This window comes from Mesoplodon bidens (assembly GCF_964165515.1).
Source record: "Mesoplodon bidens genome assembly, chromosome: 8".
Classification (NCBI taxonomy): domain Eukaryota; kingdom Metazoa; phylum Chordata; class Mammalia; order Artiodactyla; family Ziphiidae; genus Mesoplodon; species Mesoplodon bidens.
In genome coordinates, this window is record NC_138165.1 from 26256352 (window position 1) to 26281595 (window position 25244).

The window sequence follows — 25244 nt, forward strand, 5'->3', positions numbered from 1 at the left end:
TTGTAGGGAGTAATTGTTCTGCTTTTTAGTTTTGAAAGCTAAAACATTTCATTCTGACTTTGGTTTTGGACTGCTCTTTACAGCTATACTCTGAGGCTTCATAATTTTTAGCTCATTATGTAGTTTAAAACGTGAGAACAATTGTTTAAATCAGTAATTTCCAGCTCTGGAGTTCATTCTACCTTTCTAAATCTTTGATTAATTTTAACAATGGTTTTAATTTTGACGTATCCCTTTTAACTGTACTCAAAGATAACTTCAGTTTAACTTTGCAATCCAAATCTGGCTTTGCAATGAGGCCCATTCTTTCCCTTTGAGATGGCTGCACAATAATGTAATATGTAAACCCTTAGTAACAGCACCCGGACTCCACTAGCACTGCTGGTCAATGCAGTTACAGAATGCTTTCACAAGGCCAAAGAAGGGTTAACTTGATATTTCTAACCCCACCCTCTTTTGCACCCACTGACACATGCAATATTTAATATGCTGCTAACAGCTACAAGGTGCTTTCCTGGGGCTGCAGAAGGAGACTTCAGAAGGCCCCTTATTCATTTGTCTCCAGGGGGCCTAAGGCCATCAAAGCCTGCCTACAAATAATGGCTCCCCACTGTTTAAAGGCATCAGCAACGAGGAGCTCATCCCTATCCCCCTTTGCTTTTCACCCCACTAATCCTAGTTCTGAGCTCTGGAGCCACAACACGTGTGTTTAGCTCCGCTCTAATGGGACAGTTCTTCAAATACTTGAAGACAGCTATCACGGACATCTCTTCACCCCCAAGTCTTTTCTGGTTCAGCCTAAATTTTCCCACTTTCTTCAGCAGTTTCATAAGTTTCAGGTATCTTGTAGATAGTGTCTAGCGCGGTGCCCTACCCTAAGCAAATCACAGAGTGCAGAAGAAACACGATTTTCCTTCCTTGATCTAGATGATGCTACACATCGAAGTCCACGATTTAAAAACCACACTGCTGACATCTGAACTTACAGTGAATTAAACCTCTCAGCCCTCTTCACTGAGCTTCCTTCTCTATACATGTGCAGATGGTTTCTTGGAGCAAAGTGGAGGATTTTGCATTTATCTCCACTAAGAGCCATCCAGTTAGTCTTTCTATTCTTCTGCAGGCTTAAGCCTCACATGTCATTTCTGACAGCAGATGACTGTTTATTCATTGCTGTTCCCAGTGAGGGTTGGCAGAAACTAAGGTTAAAAGACATAGGCTTTATTATCCAACTGCCACAGCAGGGATGAAGCCAAAAGTTATACCCTAGGCTTCGTGGCGCTGCCAGAGCACGCTGGCCTGCCTGGAGCAGGCCAGGCAACTTTCCTACCATGCCAGGCCAGTGGGAAATTACCTGATCACTCCAAAGCAGAGCTTCTCATCTTTTTTCTTTTCCCATCCCAGCAAACCTGAGGTTATGGCACACTCCTGTTAGTAACTGGCTTGTTAAAACAGTGATTTGTAATTCAGGGGCAAGGTGAGGGGAATGTGTTCCTTTAGAAGGCACCTGAATCAGTGCAGGTGGGCAGTGTGAGCCCCTCTTCACACCTGACTTGACTCTGATACAGCCCCACCCCCTGCTGGGAAGCCCCACCTTAGGGTCTGCTCATCAGCCTGCCCTGGAGGATGCTAGCCAAGAAAGTGGTCCACAGTTAGAATGCCAGGCTTCCCCTTGGGAATCCACATTCCAAATTTCCCACAGCCACCACTTTCCTTGGGACTAATTCAAAGTACAGGTTTTCAGAGCTTATTTGCAAGAATTAATATGTTCATACAGTTTTCCATCTACAGGGCTGAGAGGTGGACCCAACTGAAAGCTGATGAATCTCCCTCTGGACATGAACTCACACGGGGAAGCTCAGAAAGGAAAAATAAGGTAGCAAGAGAAGGCTTCTGTAACTACCCTCAGGTATTTATTTCTTCTTCTTCTTCTTTTTTTTCTTCAGTGTTTATGTATTTATTTGGAAGTAATTTCAAACTTCCAGAAAATTTGCAAGAGGAGTCCAAAGAACTCGCGTACAACCTGGTGAATGACTCTAAACAAGAACAGCCATTTTAAGGGCACTTCCCAGGCGTTGGGCCTGTCCTATTCGGCAGCTCACAGGGACAGCTGACCAATGTGAGAGTCTGATCTGGATGAAGGCATAGACAGTGCATGCCCAATGACACTGTGTCAGGTATTTATTTCTTTATCGAGCTGAAAACAGAGCGACTCAGAAGCAGATGTCCTGCCTGGGGCCTGAGTTGCAGAGTGACCAGCACAAAGATGCTGTCCAGAGAGGGAGTGGCCAGCTGTACGCACTTGAGCCCGGCCCAGGAGAGAGGCCCTGAGGCTGTGGTCCCAAACACAAATCTCCCTCAAGCTCGGATGCAAGTAATTCCTTCTCCTTGAATCCAATGATGGGTCAGAGGGGGCTCTCCTCAGAGGGGGTCCTCGGGGCCCAGGCCTCCCCATTTACCTTCTGTGGCACCCTCCCCTCAGGGGCAGGCTGGCCACCTTACACCTTCATTCACTACTATCCAGATGGTCCATGACCCACCAGGCCTCCCCAGCCGTCTCTGGCTTTTCTGGCCAGCTCTGTACAGACTCTTGTGCCCCGTCTAAGCTCTCCTGTCCCTGAAGAGGAGTGGACTTTTATGTCTGTTTTTCAAGTTCAGGCCAGCAGGCCCTCCAGGCAACACCACCGTGCACTGTTCCTCTCCCAACCTCCTACGCACAGCCAGCTGCTAGACGAGCCAGCCTCTTCTTAGGCCACGCCCTCTCTCTGCTCCAAGTCCCTTGAGAAGGTGCTCCCAGATGTCAGGCGTCTTCTAAAGGCCTGCCCTCAGAGGTTTTTGTCTTTCCTTCTGTTGCCCCTTGAGATCTTTGCCCTCCTTGTTCTTAACGTTTGTAAATTGCTTTTTCTTTTCTTCTTTCTGCCCCTACTCATTGGACTCTGCCCCCGTCCATATGCCTATCAAATCTAGGATCTCAGTCAACTACTCCTTGCTTACCATGTGTAAAACCACATTCACACCATTCTGGTTATTTCACTCAGACCCTCATATATTTGGGACAAGAATTTTTTTCCACATGTATATCCAGAAATGTATCTGTCTCTCACCTGCAAAGACTGTGCCCATGACAGCAACCAAATGGAATTAAAGGCAAGGTGAGGACCAGAGATAAAAGATAAAATGGCCCAGGAGCTGAGCCAGTCTTCGCCGTATGTATCCCTGAGGAAGAACCCCAGCCCCTGTTCTGGCCTATGGATCTTTAATATCCAAGAGGTGAGTGACATACAGATACAAGCATGTAACAGGCATGATGCTCATGGTATATTGTACATACGATGGCCATGGGGACATGGCAGCTCAGGTGTCTGTGCAGGCGCTTTCAGAATATTGTGCATCTCTGTATGCAGGGAAGGACACTGAAGGACTGACACAATTAGCGCCACAGGGAGGAGGGTGGACAGAATAGTGTCCAGTGAGGAACAGAAAGCTAAGGGAGCCATTTTGCATAAGGTATCGGTAACATAAAATGCTTGGGACATTCTGCTTAGTCAGATTTTCTAATAAAATAGAAAATGTTTTTGGATTAAATCTTTGTTACACAAATTCCTTTATAAATGCTTTAGTGTACTGTCCTATCTCACTAAGTCCAACACCGGAATATAATTGGGTTATTCTTTTACTCAACACATACTTTTACTCAAGTATTTCTTGCATACTTATGGTATGCCAGACGCCTTTTGGGGTGCTAGAGAAACCAAACGGATAAGATACTTGGTCTAGGACATTCACATTCTAGTGGAGAAGACAGGCAATGAAGAGGCAATAAAGATCATCTTAGAATGTGAAACCAGCTGTCAAAGCAAGGTTATCTGTTGAGATCCAGCTGTCTGGCAAGGTGTAGATGGTAGAAGAATATTTGAAGGATGGTCAGGGAAGACTACTCGGAGGAGGGACACATGAGCTGAGACCTGAATGATGTGAAAGTGTCAGACTGGTGAAGACTGAAGGAAGACAGTTTTGGGCAAAGGTAACAGCTAGTGCAAAGGCCCTGAGGCAGAAAGGAAAAGAAAGAAGGTTGGTCTCACCAACTTGGACTGAATACAGCGTAGATGAAGTGTGAGATGAGGCTGGATGGGGACTCAGGGTAACAAGTCTGGATTTGATTATATTATATTGTATTTAACATGGTTTTATTTTCCTCTGATACAGGAAGTTACCTCTCTTTGCGTTTTGCTTTTTCACCTCTTTTTTTAAATTGAAGTATAGTTGATTTACAATATTGTGTTTGTTTCACGTATACATCAAAGTGATTCGGTTATGCATATATATGTAAATACCTATATTCTTTTTTTTCAACTATAGTTTATTACAAGATATTGAATATAGTTCCCTGTGCTATACAGTAAATCTTTGTTGTTTATCTTTTTTAGTGTGCATCTGTTAATCCCAAACTCCCAATTTATTCCTCCCCCAACCCTGCTTCCCCATTGGTAACCATAAGTTTGTTTTCTATGTCTGTGAGTCTGTTTCTGTTTTGTAAGTAAGTTCATTTGTATCATTTTTTTAGATTCCACATATAAGTGATATCATAGGATATTTGTCTTTGTCTGGCTTACTTCACTTAGTATGATAATCTCTAGGTCCATCCATGGCAAATGGCATTAATTTATTCTTTTTTATGGCTGAGTAATATTCTATTTTATATATATATATATATATATATATATATATAATATTTTATGTATCTGTATGTACCACATCTGCTTTATCCATTTATCTGTCAGTGGACATTTAGGTTGCCTCCATGTTTTCGCTATTGTAAATAGTGCTGTTATGAACACTGGGGTGCGTGTATCTCTTCTAATTAGTGTTCATCTTTTCTGGATATATGCCCAGAAGTGGGATTGCTGGATCATATGGTAGCTCTATTAGTTTTTTAAGGAACTCCATACTGTTCTCCATAGTGGTTGTACAAATTTACGTTCCCACCAACAGTGTAGGAGGGCTCCCTCTTTTCCACACCCTCTCCAGCAGTTATTTGTAGACTTTTTGATGAAGGCCATTCTGACCAGTGTGAGGTGGTACCTCATTGTAGTTTTGATTTGCATTTCTCTAATAATTAGCAATGTTGAGCATCTTTTCATGTGCTTCTTGGCCATCTGTATGTCTTTCTTGGGGAAACATCTATTTAGGTCTTCTGCCCATGTTTTGATCAGGTTGTTTTTCGGTTATTGAGTTATATGAGTGGTTTGTATATTTTGGAAATTAAGCCCTTGTCGTTTGCATCGTTTGCAAGTATTTTCTCCCATTCCATAAGTTGTCTTTTCATTTTGTTTATGGTTTCCTTTGCTGGGCAAAAGGTTATAAGTTTGATTATGTCCCATTTGTTTATTTTTGCTTTTTCTATTGCCTTGGGAGATTGACCTAAGAAAATATTGCTACGATTTATGTCAGAGAATGTTTTGCCTATGTTCTCTTCTAGGAATTTTATGGTGTCATGCCTTATATTTAAGTCTTTAAGCCATTTTGAATTTACTTTTCTGTATGGTGTGAGGGAGTGTTCTAACTTCATTGATCTATATGTGGCTGCCCCACTTTCCAAACACAACTTGCTGTAGAGGCTGTCTTTTCTCTATTTTGACATCTCTTTTATTACTGTTTTGAACTAGTTTATACCCTTTATTGATTTTTAATACTTCATGTGTTTATGTTTTATTTTCTTAACTGCATATAATCTCCTAAAAGCCCAGGACTACTTTTTGGATTCCTTTATGTTTCCTAGCAAAATTCTTTGCCTAGACACTCTACACATATTTAATTGCTTTAAAAAAACATACCCTTTGGAAAATCTGCATTTAGCCCAGTTCATGTGTTCTATATAAAGAAGTAAACTTTCAAAGTCCTTTGGTAGATTTCTATTGTGTTGGAAAGGTCTGGGAATTGGGTGGATTTGAACACTTAAAGATTTTTATTTGGAGATTCTTTTTTCCATAGCTTGATATAAGTCCAGTGCTCTAACTGTGAATCTTGTAATGTTATTGATGATAGAAGACAAATTGTTGCTAATAATGTAACAGCATGATTAGTGATACAGAAATATAAGGGTTCAAAACATTTCTCTTCCTTTATGAATTAGCTTCTGTTACTGTTTCCAGAAGTATAGAATTTTGCCTTAGGCTTCTCTCTCCAAATAAAATGACTATCTTAAAATAACATTCATAAATAAATCCACCTAAATATGGGTGTGTCTGAAATAGAACCAACCTCCTAATACAGCAGTAACTGTGGCTATCAGCATGCTTCATGCAGCCTGGGGTAGTGGCAGCCGGCCAGCATATTATCCTCTGATCCATTGCTAGTCTACTTCCTAAATGTTATAAATATTCATGTATGCCATAGAAAGCTACAAAGGGCTTTATTCAAACATTTTTTTGAATATTCCTTTATGTTCCCCCCAAAGGAAAGAATGTCTGCTTTTTTTTTTTTTTTTGGCATAAGGATCAGAGTGTGAATTCTCTTTTGTTCATACTCATAAATCCTGAAAACCAATATGCAACAAATTCTCTAATCCTCATTTCATACCTCAAGGGTGAAGAGGTTCAAAATAAAAATACTTAGGGTTGGCATGGTAGTTCACTGTGACTGTGCAATGTTGCCACCAAGAAAAGACATTTGTGTTCCCGACTACCCTGGTGACTTCTGCCCCTGGCAGGGGCTCCCTCAGGGGATACAGGCTACCAGCCCCACAAAGGCTGCCAGCTCTGCTTACCACCTTGGTGAGCACGATGAATGACTGGGAAGCTGCAGGACATGAACCTGAAAAGGGAGACAGACACATCCTTCCCCAGGAATGCAGTAATAACACCAGCCACTAGTGGGAGTTGTAAGTGGTGGTGGTATGGGGGCAGGGGTGGGCTAGTTTATGGGGAGAAAAGGTTGGAAAGTTGGCAACAAGTGCCAGGTGGTCTAAGCCCAGTTTAAAGAACATAATCAAATCTTTTTGAAATTCCAGTTCATTTTTCAGTAACACCTAACTCATGGAAGGGTAACTGTAAAATCCAACTTTCTCATGGTATAATTTATCAAGTGAAGTAAAATTGATCACTGCTGGAGCAGAGAACTTAACAGTATTCTTTCAGTATCCTGTCTCTCCTTTTCTTTCATAGTGATAGAACCCCCTAATTTTGAGTGGGGCACATAGATACCCAAAATAAGGACTACATATTCTAACTTTCTTTTCATGGGACTAAGTTTCTTCTGGCCAATAACATGTGAGCCAAGGGGTGAGTGAGATTCCAGGTCACATCCTTACATGGAAGAAGCAGGTCTTCACGTTTTTCCTTTTCTCTACCCTCTAGCTGAAATGGGGGGGGGGGGTCCACCATCTTGGACCATGTGGATGGTGAAATGGCAAGACAGGAGAAGCCTGGACCCTGACTGCTTCCTGGAGCAGAGATTCCATACTTGGACATTTAAGTGCGAAAGGAATAGACTTATCTTGCCTAAGCCATGGCTAACTTAGGTTTCCACTGTTGCAGCTGAACTGCTGTCTGAGCTCTACAGTTGCTTTCAATCGAAAGTGGACTTTCTCAGAGCAGGATGTGAAGGACCTCTCTCCTCACTGACAGGCATGTCAGAATCCACTGCTGTGGGCACAAAGTACAGAAACAGGGAAGGGGAACTCCCTTAACATCCACTGAATACGATCTTGACTCTTCCTTCCCAGGCTACGGATGAGACACGCCAAGACCTAAAAACCCAGGTAAAACAGCTTTCATCCTCCTTGACAGATAGTTCTGCTGTTCTTGTTTCTTCTGTTAACTTTAACAATCAAAAGTTCTAAAGCTCAGTCAACTCTTTAGGAAACTCTGACTTCTACGCCTCTGTGCACGTGCATATTTTACAGTCAGATGGTTGGCTTAGCCACCCCTTGGTCTGTATTTCTGCCTAAGTGATCCGGAAGGTTCTTTACCTATTTGCTAAATCATTTCTGGACAACAAGTTTTCTTTTGAGAAATCAGGGAAATATGTTTAATTCTCCATACTAATAAGTGAGCAAAGAATGTTTTTACTTTGCTCATAGAATGATTAAACCAACACAGTAATAGCGATGTTCCTACCCTACCCTTGGTGTGCAGGGTAGAGGAGAAGACTGCTGAAGAAATATTTGCCCTCTAGTACAGGGTGTCTGTGAGGAGTGTGGACTCATGTGGTATTTCCTAAGAAGTTTAAGACACGGGACATAGTGCTCAGCACTTGCTGCAGTTCTTTACCAGGCTGGGCTTTGCAATATGCTCACCCCCAAAGTTGAATGGTATGATCCTTACAGGATGACTGGGGGATGTTTCGAATTCTGGAGTCACACATAGTAGCTGGATTTTGGGAAACAATTAGAACAGTTTTCTGATAAGAATGCTTACAACGCTGTATGGCTTACAGGAAGCCTTAAATACTCTGGACCCACCAATAATCCCCGGGGGTAGATGGTGTGACCACAATCCCCATTTTCTGTTGGGGAAATTGACCCACAGAGAACTTAAAGGACAGCTACAAAGTGATGAAGCTGAGAACTGACCCTCGTGTCTCCTGAACTCCGAGCTCTGAGCTTTTCCTGTAGCGCCACGTCCATCACTGCAAAGCGAACCCCGGGCACATTGTCACCCACACAGAGATAACACCCTACCACCCCATCCATGCGGGCTGCAGCCAAAGGATTTAGAAGACAATGGAGCATTCTGTGAACATGCACTATGTCGCTAAAGAAAGGCTTTGGCAAGACCTGCCTTATTGCTTCACACAAGGTAAGAAAAGAAAAGAAACTGCAAAGTAACTAATGCTTTTTTGTGGGGCGGGGGGGGGGAGGCTGGAAAATAGTGACTATGTGCCAGTTCCACACAACTGTTAACTTAAAAAAATTTGGTTTTAGGGCTTCCCTGGTGGCACAGTGGTTGACAGTCCGCCTGCTGATGCAGGGGACGCGGGTTCGTGCCCTGGTCCAGGAAGATCCCACATGCCATGGAGCGGCTGGGCCCGTGAGCCACGGCTGCTGAGCCTGCGCGTCTGGAGCCTGTGCTCCACAATGCGAGAGGCCGCAGCAGTGAGAGGCCCGCGTACTGCAAAAAAAAAAAAAAAAAAAAAAAAAATTTGGTTTTGGTTATGAAGATTTTCAAGTTCCCACTCTTGGGTGAACTTTACTGGAATAAGCAATACACACTCAGATGACTACTGGATAATAAAGATCCTCTGTAGAGTTGCCTTTTACCTACATGCACTAAAGTCAGCCTCAGCAGATAAACATTTCAAAGGCATCCTGGGGCAGTCTAGCTCCACAAACCTTACAACAAAACAACAACATGGAAGTCACTCTGGAACATTCGTGCATTTTAGCAACAGGCAGCTAAGGACGAAGCACACGGCATAAAAGCTAGCCGCTGCTGTGAGCCGCGGCACAAATACTATTCAGTTTCACAAAAGAGAACTGACAGACTAAACGATGTAGCCAATTTGAACTGAATATTTCACAGCTCCTTTATGTGTAACTAGCTTTTTTTTTTTTTTTTTTTGGCGATACGCGGGCCTCTCACTGCTGTGGCCTCTCCCGTTGCGGAGCACAGGCTCCGGACGCGCAGGCTCAGCGGCCATGGCTCACGGATCCAGCCGCTCCACGGCATGCGGGACCCTCCCGGGCCGGGGCACGAACCCGCATCCCCCGCATCGGCAGGCGGACGCTCAACCACTACGCCACCAGGGAAGCCCTAACTAGCTTTTTAACATGGCGGCATATATGGAAATTACTTCCGTTATTAATTAGTACAAATGCAAATTTTATTTTTAAAGAACATCATGGTTAAGGTTGTAATACCATACGTACCATTTTTTCAAAGTTTACTAGATTGTCAATGAATGTCTTGTTCCCCTCATGAGTAAATGTCATATCTGCAAAGAAATAAAAGTCACATTCGAATCACTAACAGAAATATGTCATACTAAGAAAACAGAATAGCACCATTAGATTATGCTGGAGGATTTGCATGACACTGCAGTTGAAAAAAGCCGATAATAGTTCCTTTTATGTTAGGTGTTTACGTTTCTAAAGCACTTTCCCGGAGCTTAGTAAAATTTCCAAACTAACCCTCTGTTGCACTGTCTTTCAAACCATGCACAGATCCCTGCTCCTCCAATAATCCTTCCAACCCTTTCAGAAAAGTCAGGGCTGAGAGGAGATGATGAGGAAGGTGGAAAGATGGGCTCATTCTTCCCAAGGAGGTCAATCTGATTAGGCCCCTGTTCATTTTCTTCCCCGCACACTCACCACTGACTCGGCCTGTGCATTTCCTTGGAATTACCTTTAATGAGCAAAGGCATGAAGGGGATGAGAGGAGGGTCCAGCTTGGCTACCGTCAGCCTGTAGGCCCTGTGGTTTCTTGAAGGATCCTTTAGAGAAACAAAGAGATCCTGGTTAATGACTAGTGACACGTGCACCACCCCCTCTACCTCCCAACACACCCAGCCTTGTCATCTCCCAGTCGGGGGAGTTTTGAATCAAGTGTAGCTACAAAAGAGAGGTGGCTTTAGTAAAACAAATTGATTTTTGTTTTAAAACAACTTCCGGTATCACATGAAAATAATTTACTTTTTGTTTCCATTTTGCGTGGAAAGGGAGATATGCCTCTAGGGATCCAGGGGAGAGATTCCCGTTGAGAGCCCATAGGAAAGGTAAAACAACCCCCCAGCTGCGCGATTCCCCTTCTCCTGAAGCACAGCCTCCTGCCTGGGAGCCCAGCTCGCCCTCCTACCTGCCTTGCGTAGCCAGTCCCGACTTGCCTTCTCTGAAACCCTCCATCACTGCTGCCCAGTCCCACTCACTCCTTCTCTGTCCGTTAACACCTCCCAGCCAACGGGGAAAAGTAATTTTGGCAAGCCGAGGAAAATGCAGCTTCCAATCCCTAGCCAACCTGTGCTAGATAGAAAGGATCCCATTACACTGCTTTTCTTAGTTACACAAATTGACCTTATGTGGGACGTAAGTCCTGTTTAAGTTAGTACCTGAGGGTGCCATTCATTAGTCGGACATGCTTGTTTTAGCAGCACTAAAATGGGATCATAAACTTCTTAAAGTCATACAAGGACAGATAAAATTTCTGAAATGAGAACTTCAATTCAGCTAATCAGAAACTGGATTACTGCAGACAGTGAACAGAATAAAGGAGCCACTGTCACTTACCATTAAACTTTCAAACTCCGCATAGAACTTCTTGAACTTGCTTGGCAGTTTCTGTTAATGAAATGAAAATGCCACACTCCTAAGTCAGATTCAATATCTAGATATGTATCATGTGTTACCATTTCTAGGGGAAATTATTACTTTTGGCTCTTAATCAAACATCTCTAAGACAGGCCAGACTGTAATCTGTCTTGCCATTTGAGGATAATCTTAGAGAGCTCGTCTTTTAAAAGTCTTAACCTAGTTGAACCAAAACTAACTATGGATGCTTTGGTCTTAACTGCTTTTATAATGTTTTCTGAAATGGGTTATTCATAAAGAGGGCTACATTCCCAGACTACAAGTGGTTTGGCATTAACCCTCCACTGTTTGAAACTCTCGCATTCCCACAATTAGGAATTTAGACCAGAGAATATTAGGATTAACAGTTTTAGAAACCACCTAGGTTCAACCCTCCTCCTCCTTTACAACGTAAGCTACCAGAGAACAGGGATTTTTATCAGTTTTGGTTATTGCTATACACTGAGGGCCTAAAAGAGTGTCAGGTACAGAGTAAGTGCTCAATACATATTTATTTGACTAGATTAAACCTGTGTTTTATAGACGGAAGAAATTAAACCTCATAGATTAAATGACATGCCGAAGTCACACAGCTGATGATGGTCAGAGCCTCTGTAATTCACATCTCCTGCCTCCTTTTCTACCGCCTCTATCATAGGCGCTATGCTTTCCTACACAAGCATTTCTCCCACAGGATTTCTCCGCCTTGCTATAATACAAAAATAGATAGTTCTATCAATTTAGTAATTTCTCATGGTTATATTTTGGCATATGATTCAATAGCACACATTTACACCGTAGGTCAACGATGAATCATCTTTCAGTCTATTGGTTCTCACTTTGCTTAGGTCCTGAGCTTATAGTAAAGCTGAACTTTTCTCTTCTAACAGGGTCACACCAAGACATAGCAGCGTGCTGTTCCCCATCCCGAGACCGTGGAAGTGCTGACCAAGTCCTGGGCCTTGAATGCCCCGCTCAGCTCTGCCTGACGCACCCCATCAATCTGCCCAAAAGCTCCTCTCTCTTCTTGTTCTCTCTCCTCTGAATGGGTTTGTCATAGTCCCATTTCAACACTGTAAACCATCTTATTTTGTTTCTAGGAACTAGTCTCCTTGTAATGTCTAAACTCATTGTCCTAGTGCCTCTTGTCAAGTTGGGTTTCAGGGAAACCTGATATCCTTGTTTAGCGGGAAAAGTTCAAAGGGATGAAGGCTGGGATGGGCATCAAGGGATACAAGGGTCTCATGCTCCATGCAGTGTCCAAATCACCATGCTAGGCGATCACTTTCCGTGTACACAGACAATTTACAAAATTAGAAGTGAACGACATTTTTTTTTTTTTTTTTTTTTTCGCGGTACGTGGGCCTCTCACCGTTGTGGCCTCTCCCGTTGCGGAGCACCGGCTCTGGACGCGCAGGCTCAGCAGCCATGGCTCACAGGCCCAGCCGCTCTGCGGCATGCGGGATCTTCCCGGACCGGGGCACGAACCTGCGTCCCCTGCATCGGCAGGCAGACCCTCAACCACTGCGCCACCAGGGAAGCCACCCCGAACGACATTTTTGGTTAGATCTGTCACTGTAGTTCTCCTTCTGCGCTTAGCTGACTTTTGGGTCAAAAGCCAGAGTGCATATGGTAATAAAACACGTGGGTCTTAATACTTACCTATCCACATCCCATGCTTTCGGAGCAGGGGTTCTCAACTGGGGGCAATTTTGTACCCACACCCAGGGATATTTGGTGATGTCTACAGACCTTTCCTGTTGTCACAACTGGGGTGGATGGAGGGAGAGGCGCTATGGTATACAGTAGATTGAGGCCAGGGGTGCTGCTAAGCCTCCTACATGGCGCAGGACATCACCCCCCGCCTCTGCCCCATTCAACAAAGAAGAATGACCCTGCCTGAAGTGTCAACACCACTGAGGCTGAGAAACTCAGCTCTGGGTTCTTACTCCCACTGGCTTTATCTCAGAGGGGTCTTTCCCCTCAATGCTGGAGCATTCCCTTTGCCGCATGGCTTCATTCTGTTTTCTGTCTTGTTCACTGACTCTCTCACGTGTGTTTTCTAGTTCCCAGAGGGCAGGCACTATTTCCCACGTTGCTACTGCTGCCATCGTGCTACTCACTGTTGTCGTGCGGGAAGCATGTGGGAGGGTCTTGGCAAGTCCAGGCAGATAAACCCAAATCAAAGACGCTCAAGAATGAAAGCTCTTCCTACAGAATGATCCAATTACATTTCACCTTAAGAGATAAAGGCTTACACATGATGAAAGGTGACTCTCCTCTTTCCAGCAATACGCAAGGATGGAAACACAAGCTCACAGGCTGACGTGCTCCTTCCTCTCCCCATGGAATGAAGGACTGGCCAATAAACTCTCTCCCTTTGCTGCCTGTCCCCCCCGCCCCCCAAGCAGCCTCCTATTTCTCTCTTTAGACCAGGAAAGGGGATTCTGAGAGTGTTTCCCCCATGCTACGGCCTTAATGTCTAGCTGCTGTTACGTGCACCTATATCTGGTCTTCCCGGACCCCATGAGGCTTTATACCTTCTTTGATTTTCCCAGCCAAATCATCTGGACTCCGTGAGAGAGTGAAAAGCTGGAAACAAGTTGGGGAAAGCAGACCCTCTGAGAGGCAACCCTAGATCTCCAAAGATTCCAAGAGCTGTGGGCTACAAGAAGGGGAGGCTTGCACCCTGGCTTCATTGCTTAGATTTATTGGCAGCACTAACTTTTACTAGCTGGAAGATGACCCAGCCAAATGGCATGCAGGCCTTACCAATTCCCTCATTCCTATATTCAGGGGATGAGCTGCTGAGTGCAGCATCTGCTGGGAATTTTCAGAGAAACCCAAGACAGAAGGACCTGTGAGGACCTGTCCTATAAACAGTGGAAACATTGAGGAGGAACAGAGAAAGAAAACAGTTTCAAGAGGGAAGTCGGGAAGAAAATGTTTCGAGGAAAACATTTAGCGATGCAAACAGCTGCCTTTGGTGCCTTTTTACAGCAGCATTGCAAATTAAGATCTGTGTTACCTACTCTTTGCTCTCTTTTTGTGTCCCACTTACACATACTTTTTTATTTTTAGAAAGAGTCTATTTTCGTGTGTATGTTCTATTAGAGATTAATATTTCTTTGACTACATACCATATGTAAGGGGTCAGGCATATTTTGAGTACTTAGCTAATGAAAAATGAAGCTGTTCTCTAGCACAAATAACCAACTATCAACAAACCATCGTATTTGCTACAGAAATTCACAACACACCTGCATAACTTTTGCACCAAACCGAATTCTAACCAACTGTTGCTCCTCCATACACAGAGAGGTCTGCTAGGTAGTTAGGAGATACTTGGTACTCAGCTGGGCCAAACAGTTGGCCTTCTGGTTAATTCTCCCAGGAGCAAAACGACTACTGGGATAAAAATGGATCTCTGTCCTCTCTTAATTACAGATAAGGCTTATTTAAAAAGCAAGAAGCAGACATTTCAGAGAACAATAGGATCTATGAGCAAGATGAAATCATCCAAGCAATGCTATACCTAGGAACCAGACTTATTATTATTTACATTGTATAGTCCAGGAAGCTGAGACGCCCCTCATCCCCTCCCCCCTCTACAACAGGACAATGCCTTTTAAAATTCACACTCTGAGGCAAAAGGAGACAGGTCACCTCCCTCAAAAGTGTCCCACCTTTCCCACTGTTACACAAGCATGAATGATATTTCTATAAAAATAGGCTCAGGGCCTCCCTGGTGGTGCAGTGGTTGAGAGTCCGCCTGCCGATGCAGGGGACACGGGTTCGGGCCCCGGTCCGGGAAGATCCCACATGCCGCGGAGCGGCTGGGCCCGTGAACCATGGCCGCGGAGCCTGCGCGTCCAGAGCCTGTGCTCCGCAACGGGAGAGGCCACAACAGTGAGAGGCCCGCGTACTGCAAAAAAAAAAAAAAAAAAAAAGGCTCACTGGTGAGCCTGTGTTTTGACTCTTAAGGCAAATTCGCAGCTGGATCCCAGCTGAAGCTTACCTCCCACGTTAGTGCCAGGCGGCTCACAGCAACATTGCTTAGTCCCATGACGATGGCGAAAAAGGAATTCAGATTCTTGTACTCCTTACAGCTGAAACACAAGAGGCACATACTGGAGTAAAATGCCACTTTTGAGTGAGATAAAAAAAATGAGAGTTCTATTTTCTGATGGTCATTAATATTCCTCAGGACTCCTTTATGAGAGCAGGCGATGACAGATTTCATGCTCTGTGTAAGTTCCACTTGGGTGACCACATTCTGCTGTTTGATTTCTCACTGTAGTTGTAGAAAGGTGATGGTTTGGGCCATCTAGGTTCAGATTTTGAGGAGGAAGTTCAAGACACCTACCCTGGGGATGGCTATTGTAATCCCAAAGCTTGCTAAAAGCCTTGTTGGACCTGGAGGGAAACATCTCACGGGCTAGGAAGAGAGAAAGCAAAATGTCCTTGGAGACTTCCAGACTTTCAGGCTGAAGCTGGACACCTCAGGCTCTGGCAGCATGAGAGGGAACTAAGCAAAATCACACTGCTGCAGCCGCCAGGGCTTCTACCTGCCATGCAAATGCGTCTAATTTGTTGAAAAATGTCAACTTACAAATCATGATCCCTATATAGCTAATAACCTAAGCAACTGACCAAAAAATGACCTTACTTTGTCTGTTTTACCAATGTCGATGAAGCTGATTATTTTGAATCTGTACTTATGCCATTATTAGCTTTTATGAATATATATTTGGGAAGAAGAATATTGTGGAACAAGACCAAAGGTTCTTATTCGAATGCAGTATTTAGCCCAGGTACTTGTTTAACTTAAAAAAAAGAAAAAAAAAAGAGGAATCTTCGACTTCTTTATACCAGCTCCTTGCAAAGGGAAAGAAGAATTCATTTTGCAAGGAGCACAAATCCTTTACCACAAATCAGTATGGTTATCTAAGTTGACTACATCATAATTAAATCTTCTTTGGATTAGCATTTTTGCAAAAGGCTAATTGTTGCATTTGCTGCCTGTGTACTCCTTGCAGAGTGATTCATAAATGGTGTGGAAATGGGGAAACAGATTTAGAGAAGATACGGTGTGTCTCATGCACTGCTGAGGAAGCAAGCGGGGCCTTCAATGGGCCGTGGTGGTGGCTCTCAGGTCAGGGGCTGAGAGCAACGTCAGAGTCCCTGGACTGAAGGCAGCGAGGCTGGTCATGGACATGTTTGCCTTTGTCCTATCTGTGCAATCATGAAAGCACACGCAGGACTGCAGGGCTGCCTTTCTGCTCACTGCTCTGGTTACCAGCTAACTTTATCACCTTAGGTAAGTCACGAAATTTCTCTCTGCCTCAGTCTCCTCACCTGTAAAAGGCGAGGATAACATTTGCACCCCCAACTTCACAAAGTTCTGGGCAGGTCAAAGAGCTTCAATAGAATATATCGAAGTTCTCTAAAAATATCACGTAAAACGTGCCAACTGCCACTAGGTTTAAGATCTCATTCGTGTAGATCTTGGTTTCTGAGTCTACAATCTTCTCCAGCTGGGTTGTGTGAAGAGTTCTACTGTGTAGGACAGCGCAGGTTAAATGACATAAACCAATTTATTCCGAAGGCCAAATCCACCCATAATCAGAAGGAAGAGAGATAAGAAAGGCAGACATTAAAAAAAATTCCTGAGTTTCTGAAAGGCTCTCCTATGTTGCCCTGTAAAATAGCAGGATTAGGCCCCCAAAGGTTTCCTGGTCTCCACGTCTGTGTGCAGACCTCCTCTCTCCTCCCTTGTTGCACTCAGCACTGCCAGGCTAAGGTGAGGAGAGAATGTGCTCCTGCTAGCAGGGAAGCACATGCTGTCACAGTTTCCAGTCATCTCCTTCCAAGTAAACGGAGGCATTTGTTCCCTGCGATAAGCCTATGCAGGCTCCGGGGGAAAGTGGCTACACTCTGAACCAGAAATTCATAAGCAACATTTTACCAAATCTTTCTTTCAAAAGGCAGTTTTTCCAAATTAAGAGATACCAGCATTTGAATCCAAGAGATCTGGATATCCCGTTGAACTCCCAAATTTTGGCAAAATAATTCAAGGCATTTGGCAAGCTGACGTGTGTAAAACGTCAAGCAGCATTTGCTTCTTTGTTTAGCTCTGGAAATCAGACTCTGTACGGGATCTAAACTATTTGGCTCAAGAAAACTGCCCAGCTGGGGTCACTTGTGCTCCCCACCTTCCCGTGCTAGAGCTCCCTGGGTTGAGAAAAGAAAGAAGTCTCCCAGCCACAGCCGCATTTAGCATTTTATTTTTAGCACTGTGGTGATACCAAAAACAAGGAAGTAAACAGGAGGCTGTCAGGCATATCTAAATAGCAGGAGAAGATTAAATTCATTTCAGGGAGAAATCTAACTGGCCCCTGCAGTAAATAAATTGTTTCCCATGAAGTGCTGTTAAATAGAATATTTATAAGATGCTTGCTTTTTCTGATGTTTATGGAGATGATTTTCATGGGCCAGGTTAGCTCGCCTTTATGCATTTTATGGATTTTATCCCGGCTGAGTAGGATGCACGGTTGTACGCGCATGTCCCCACTGCCCTCTACTGGCAAGAACGTGTCGAGTCAGACCTGGACTCACCCAGCCTTTCAAACAGAATTTTGTGCACAACTTTGCTGAAGGAGTCGTTTATGCGGAAGGAGGCACGAAGTCTGAGTAGTTCAGAGCAAAAAGAGGTCACGATTTTAACTCGAGCATCAGTGCTGCAGGATGTTAATTTATATATTGGTGTCAAGTATTACAAAAGCTAGACAAAACACATCTTTCGCAAGAGTTCAGTGATACTTACGCCCCTCTGGTTGGTCCTGGTACATAAGGAGATTTTATATCTCACTTTTCTTTTTAAGGTGTAATCTAAGGGGACAAAATGAAAACACAGCGCAAACATTTTTCTCTCTCCAAGCAGATGATACTTACTGGGCCGCGATCTTAATGAATTTTTTTAAGAGCTGAACACGCTTGCTAGGCTGGGAGCAAAGGCAAATCTCAGTGACAACCCAAAACTGAATTTCATTAAACCTCCTGAGGAACAAATCCAAGTTTGCTGTGGTCTTTTTAAAATGATGCCTTCCAAATGTGTGATAGATTAGCTCCAGCTAGAAGAAAGGAAAACAATGTCATGTCTTTGTTTTTAAATCAAAACACCAACTTGGCTCCTCCATTTGACGTGACAAATTGATACTGGTCAGCAAACGTGAATTCAGTCACTGACCAGGATTCAACTTGAACTTCAACTTGAAGATCTTAATGGCTCAGTGAGGCTTGTTGAATCTGTTAACTATAAACTAGGTGCCACTGGCTTAATATACTCAGGAATACAGAGCTCACTGTAAATCATAAAGATTTTTCTTTAACACTTAAAGGCTTTATAACAGCCTGTATTAATATACTCAGTGGTTTTCAAAAACCCTCGCGTGGCTTCCACATTGCAGCACGTATTAACATTTACAGGCTGCATCCAGAATTGCCACGATACCTACGAATGAATGCTCTAAATGGAGCACCTTACCTCATGCACACAGCTGAAGAGGTCCCAATCATAAACTGTCATCTGGTATGCCAAATCTTTGGAGCTCATCAATTCAAAAGTTCCCATTGTTCCAACAGTTGGGCCCTCCTGCTCTGGCAAGGGAGTCTATGAATAATAATGCAAAAATGTATCAGAATCTCAAAACAGACATGCTGAGTGCTGTCAGGACTTTGAGGGAAAAGGATTCTGGAGAGGCTTTCAGGAATATCTTGAAACTGATTTTACCCAGAGGAGAAAAATGCCTTTGCTCTTAATGCTCACTTGCTTCTGTGCCATTTTTATAGTAATCATCATCACTCTAATCAATTCCACTGACTGAAAAAGGTGGACCATGGCAAATAAGATTCAGTGAAGACTGACCCATGAAAGTTCTCTTCTGCATGGGCCTGGGAGCTCCCTGGGAATGATTCCTTTTCCCTGACAAACGTAAGCGGTTCTTAAGGACTTTCTTCTCCTATTTCCCCCTGAAGCCATTCCAAAGCAGGTACTGGCATGGTGGTCTTGGATGTTTAGCTACAGCGCTACTTACTATTGCAGGGGCTGGTAACAGTGGTAAAGTTGCTGCATCTCCATTTCTCATAACACACTGCCTGGGGTACTAGGTGACAGAGGGCTATGTGATTACATGTGATTATATATGATGTCCAATTGCTCCACTTTCTGAGAGATGCTGAGCTAGGAATGATAGTCACATGGTCATGGTGTTTTGGGCTAGGCATCAGAAAACTAAACTCTGCAACTTTATGGAAGACCATTGGTCAAGACTTTCCATCCAACTTATCTCATTTTTATTTTATGGGAAATGAGTTATAGTGCTTTTCCTTAATAAGATGAATGGTTTGTATATATTAGAAACTTAGATATAATATATTAATACCTATTGATCTATAATATGTTTAAAGTTACAAAAGTCACACGAATTAAAAGATAATTTCCCCAATATGATGCTAAACATATTTGGATATTCAATATTTATGTTGGAAGTACTAATATCATTCACATTCTATCATCATCATCATTATAATCATCACCTATAACCTTGACAGTCTATGAATGGCCACTGCATTCCGGGCATTTGAAAGTTTGCAGTTTCAAAAAGGAGTCAGCCCTGACCAGCAAGTACAGCACTGCATGCCAGTAAAGAGTCAGCTGCTGGCATTCATTTGCACGTATAAAGGGATGGACAGAAGCATCAGAAAACACCTGACTCCCAGGTACACGGAGAAACAGGTGAGGAAACCTGAATGGGCTTTTTGAGAGTTAGTAGGCATTTGGAATGAATGTGTGGCCTGAAGAGGTTCTTGGAGAAAGAGATGGGCTTTAAAAGATGAAACAGACAAAACTGGGTGGGTTTAGAATGGCCAAGTTTTCCCTGAGTATCCAGGATGGTCTGTCATAGGTTGAAGGATGGCGTGAGAGGCATGAAGATGAGGACGCCGTCATGAAACTTACTTGGCAGGAACAGAGAGCTCAGGGGACCCAAATGGACAGCTTGAACAGCTTTAGAAAGTCTTTGAGTACCAGATGGGAGTTAGGGTTTTGAAACAGACCAGGTTAGTGCCAGTTTTAGAGAGCAACAGATTCTACATGTAAACCCCACTCTAATTACATAGACTTGGATGATTCCCTCATCTCTTGACTGTCTGTTTCTAGCTCTGATGAGTTGGGCCCCCAGTACCTAGTACCTAGGCTTGTTAAGGGAATTGGATGGGAATCATTTAAGTGTGGCACATGAGCACAGTGCCTAGCACAGCGGAGGTCCCCACCGGCCCCTCCAAATTAGTTCCCTTCCCAGCTGTGCTGCACCAATGCAGAGGTACAGGGAAGTGTGATGGGTACAGGACCCGGATGTATGAGCCACATACTGTTGTTCCTGACTCACTTTATGCAGGGCACAGACAGCATGGAAGAAAAACCATTATTCCAAAGTTTTAAAACCTAGGGAACCGACCTGAAGCTGACGGGCAAGTAGCTTATGGAAGCAAATAAGGAGGATGGTTTCAAGCGGGGTAGGTCTCAGGTAGAAATGTCGGGGAAGCTTTTAAATACTTGGTGCGAGAACTCTGGCTCAGGCTCAAGCTGGCTCTCCACATTCTGCCTTCCCTCTCGCCCATGTGCTCTGCTGTGGACCTGCCCTCTATTCCTTGGGTTTTCTCTCTCCTCAGTCTAACTGACTCCTTATCTCTTTCCCTTGAGGTCTGATGGCTTTTCACAGAGGGGATAAATTAACCCAACAAATACAGGGAAGATGCCATTAAATTCTTTTAGTCATGGAGGCTGGTATATCATCCTGAATCCCTTTTGAGAGAAAAACAGAAACCCCTGTTGAATCTCTACTTTTTTTGAGTGAACAGGGCTCACCAAGCAAAGGGCAGGCCGATCCCTTCCCTCTGTGAACCACCAGAGAGGCAATCTGAGCAGCACAGAGGGCTCCTCTAACTGAAGTGGGGAATTAACATGCCCCATAGGAAGCAATTCCTTGGACCATTTTCTCATAGATATCCCTGTGGAAATTTCCTTGCAGATGAAGTGTAGCAGAGCCTATGTAGGGTCTGCATTACACAGACAGATCTGAAAAGTGCCCACACAGAGGCAAAGAACTCCTATAGACTGATTCTCTCTCTCTCTGCTTTTTTTTTTTGAGAGCTGATTTCTCTGGTAAGCCTGGATGGTGGTGATTGGGAGAACAGCACTGTTACCCTCCCACTGTCCAGATGAGGAAACTACGACATTAAAAGGATGTGCTGATTGTCAGTGACAAAGAGGTGGCTAAAGCAAGCTGCCACCTCAGCATCCTCTTTCCTCGTGCTCCCACACCTCTGTGCCTAGCTCTGCAATGGCATTTGTCACATTGGATACTCATTACACTCTGGTGTCCCACACTATACTGTGAGCTCCCTGAGGCACAAGGACCATGATGGATTCATCTTCAAGACCATCCTAGAGCCAGAATCATCCGCCTGGAATGATATAGTATAGGCCCTAAATAAAAACCTAAGGAGCTAGTGAATGGATAGAAGTATTTAGAACGAAATTACAGTGCCATGGGGTTTTATTGTAAGTTGCTCTATACTGACATTTATGTTTAAAATGTCAAGAAAGTAAAGCTCTTGAATCCAGGCCCTTAAGCAACTAGGATAAATTACTGGCACTCTACTAATTCTAGACAACACTTCAGCACTACAATTTGTTCTGTTCCAGGCTGTCTGTGTTAGTTTCATCTCCCAATCTGACCATAACTGCCTTAAGGGCAGAGGCTCTGGGACACTGGTTTAGTGTCACACAGAAGCTAGTATTTCATAAGTATGTGTTGACGGATCAACATTTAACGTTGGCCAACATTCTGTACTGCAGGGGCATCCTGTATATGACTCTTCCTAGATGGACTGTCCTCAAAGAAATCTTTAGAAAGCCAGAAGAGGAGCTCCGTGCCTACAGTTTTGTGAGGCAGGGACAGCTCGACCACTCCTTAGAAACAACAGCATAGCTGGCAGCCCAGTGAACGGCAGAGCACCGACAGCGAAGAAGTTAGGCAAGCTCACGTCTGGGTACTTGCTGCAAAGTAAACTCCCTGCAATTACTCCGGCCTTAAAATGGAAGACGAGCAAGGACTAAGAACTTGTAAGGCTGCAGGGTTGTGTGCAAGTAAACAGAGGCTTAAAAAGTTAGTATCTGCCCCACAGGGAGCTGGAGATGGTCCACACTCTCCATCTCTACACCACATCATCGGACACTGCGGCCAAGACCCAGCCGGCAAGAGAGGCCCGAGCGCTGTGTGGCGAACACATCATGTGGCACCTTTGGCAGGGCTGCGGCTGAACTGGCTTTTGATGGCTTTTGCTTCCAGAAGAGAGCAGTGTAACTCATCCATGCCATTTTTTCCCCCCAATCCCTCAATACTGGGAGATACTTATTTTTCAGGAAGCCATGAATGTAGATGATGAAAAATATACGAAAAGGACTGGGGGCAGACTCAGATCACACAGCGCTGGTGGTTGAGTGAGGCAAGGGCGCTCACAGGCCAGACGGATGAGGGCGGGGCAGGAGAACTAACGCCCCTTCTGTGAAGCTCCCCTCCAGGTGAATTCAAGATGTTGCAAAATCTGCTCGGCTGTGAGACAGTGCACGAAATAGCTCTCCCCAAACTAGAAGGTCAGATTCATGAAGAGGCTAAACAGGCTCTAAAAAGTCCAAGGAGGGGAATCGTGATTTACCTACAGTGTCTGATCTGATTAAACTGAATGTATATCACGCGTCACTTGTGTAGTTAAGTTTTCCCCCTAAAACGCAATGCAGTTTCCCTGTAGCGCCCGTGTTGCACTTTTCTTGGTAAAGAAGCCCGGTGTGTCTAAAGATGGAAGAAACCAGTTCTCTATCCCCTGAACTGGCCCCACAGGCTCTCTCTCTAAGATACTCTAGTAGCTGCTCACTTCTACGCCTGTTACAGGAGAAATAGAAATGAACCCTACCAGCTGCAAAAAGAAGAGAGGGCCAGTCACTTATTAGCAAGGGCCAATTAAGCCTTTACTCACAGAGAGCTGGGTGGGGCCGCGAACACTGTTTTGGAGACTTAGGAAAGGCAGCTGGCCTCTGAGATTTCCTACACAAGATGGAGAGAGCCCTTTCAGGGAACAGCATTTTCCCTGGACCGGAGAGTGGCTCTGCCATAATGCATTTCTACATCCCCCCTAAGGGGTAGGATAAATTGCAACATCTTGTCTTAAAACATTATTTCTATCCTGGTGTCTAAGTATTCAGATTCTTAATAGTAATATTTAAACCGGGGACATTTCAAGGACGTGAATTACTACAAAGAGTTCTGAAAGCTGAATTATGCCCCAGTGGTGGTGTTACTTGGCGAATTTCCACAAAGGAAAATCTAAAGCTCAGAGCATCTCAAATGAACACCTGAGGCTTACCTAATAGACTGCAGAAAAGAAAAAGACAAGTAGCGTTCAAGATTTTTTAGCAACTAGGTTCAACGTGACTGCAAAATTAAGCTCCAGACAAGTTTTTCTGATTGCAGACGCTGCTCTGAGGTGGCCATCCACACCTACCAGTGAATCGAATTTCTCTCGCGGGCAAGCAAACAGGCGTCCATTAATAGTGAGCGTCGTAAATACCGAAACATCATTAGGTTTGAGCACCACCTTTTCTGTGAACATAAAAAGCAAGAGATTGCCTATTAAATGCACCTGAGATTCGCTGCACTGCCCTAATCACACCAACAAATTGCCAGCTTGGTGAATTACCGGAACACGCAGAGTGACTGCATAAAATACAGTACTGAAGGAATCCACTGAATAAAAAAGACACAGCATTCATGCAGGCACACGACACTCAGGATGCCGTCAGAAATGACCACAAAACAGGAATGGAAATACCCGAGGGTCAATTCACCCAGTTCTGCACATAGAAACTGCACCTGCTTTTTAAAAAACAAGTTATGCTTCCAGATGGTAATAACGCCCAGCACTCTGGAGATGCCAAGAGAACTTTTAGAAAACTTAGGGGGTTTTTGAGATCCCACATGACTTTAGATGTAAAATTTATTACCGTTTTATCACTCATTCCCTAATTTGGAGGGCAACTGACTGCATTATTAGATTAAGTCTTCTATATTTAAAAGATAATTCATACAATAAATATTTATTTAGCATTTACTGTATGCTGGACACTGCTCTAGGCACTGAGGATACAGAAGGGAACAATACAGGAAAAAAAACCAAAACAGGGCTTCCCTGGTGGCGCAGTGGTTGAGAGTCCGCCTGCCGATGCAGGGGACACGGGTTCGTGCCCCGGTCTGGGAAGATCCCACATGCCGCGGAGTGGCTGGGCCCGTGAGCCATGGCCGCTGAGCCTGCGCGTCCGGAGCCTGTGCTCCGCAACGGGAGAGGCCGCAACAGTGAGAGGCCCGCGCGCCGCAAAAAAAAAAACAACAAAAAAAACCAGTCCAGAAAGAGCTTATATCATAGTGAGGGATGCAGATAGTGCCAATGTACCAGAGAGTAAGCAGTGAGAAGGAGAAAACAGTATAGCAGGGAAGGAGGCTAGGAAGTATGTATAAGGGGGAATTTTAGAAAGGGAACTGGAGAAAGGAAGCAGGGGGCCTCCATGAGACAATGACACTTGGGGGAAAACCTGAAGGAAGTGAAGGAGGCACCTGGGATAGCTATGGCGAGAGTGTGCCAGAGGGATCATCACGGCAGACAGACGTCCTGGGTCGTGTGTGCCGGGAACAGAAATGGAAGGGGATATCTTGGGAATCCAAGATGCATTTAAAAATCTTACATCAGTGGAATCATTTGTCTTCAGACACGGCAGGGATGGCTCACCCAATCTTGAAGGATCTTCCAGTAACTATCAACTCGTACTGGACAAGCTAGCCTGACGGCT

At 44.2% G+C, this 25244-nt stretch overlaps 1 protein-coding gene across 1 annotated transcript in view; it reads right to left on the minus strand.

The window, feature by feature from the left end:
- RAPGEF4 (Rap guanine nucleotide exchange factor 4) overlaps positions 1–25244 on the minus strand; it is a gene marked incomplete at its 5' end in the record, with an annotated part of 314253 nt that overhangs the window by 6083 nt on the left and 282926 nt on the right. The window contains 7 exon segments of the mRNA XM_081243002.1: positions 9869–9933; positions 10344–10431; positions 11222–11272; positions 15300–15390; positions 18236–18414; positions 18828–18953; positions 23906–24003. Of these exon segments, the coding sequence (XP_081099128.1) occupies positions 9869–9933; positions 10344–10431; positions 11222–11272; positions 15300–15390; positions 18236–18414; positions 18828–18953; positions 23906–24003 (698 nt within the window).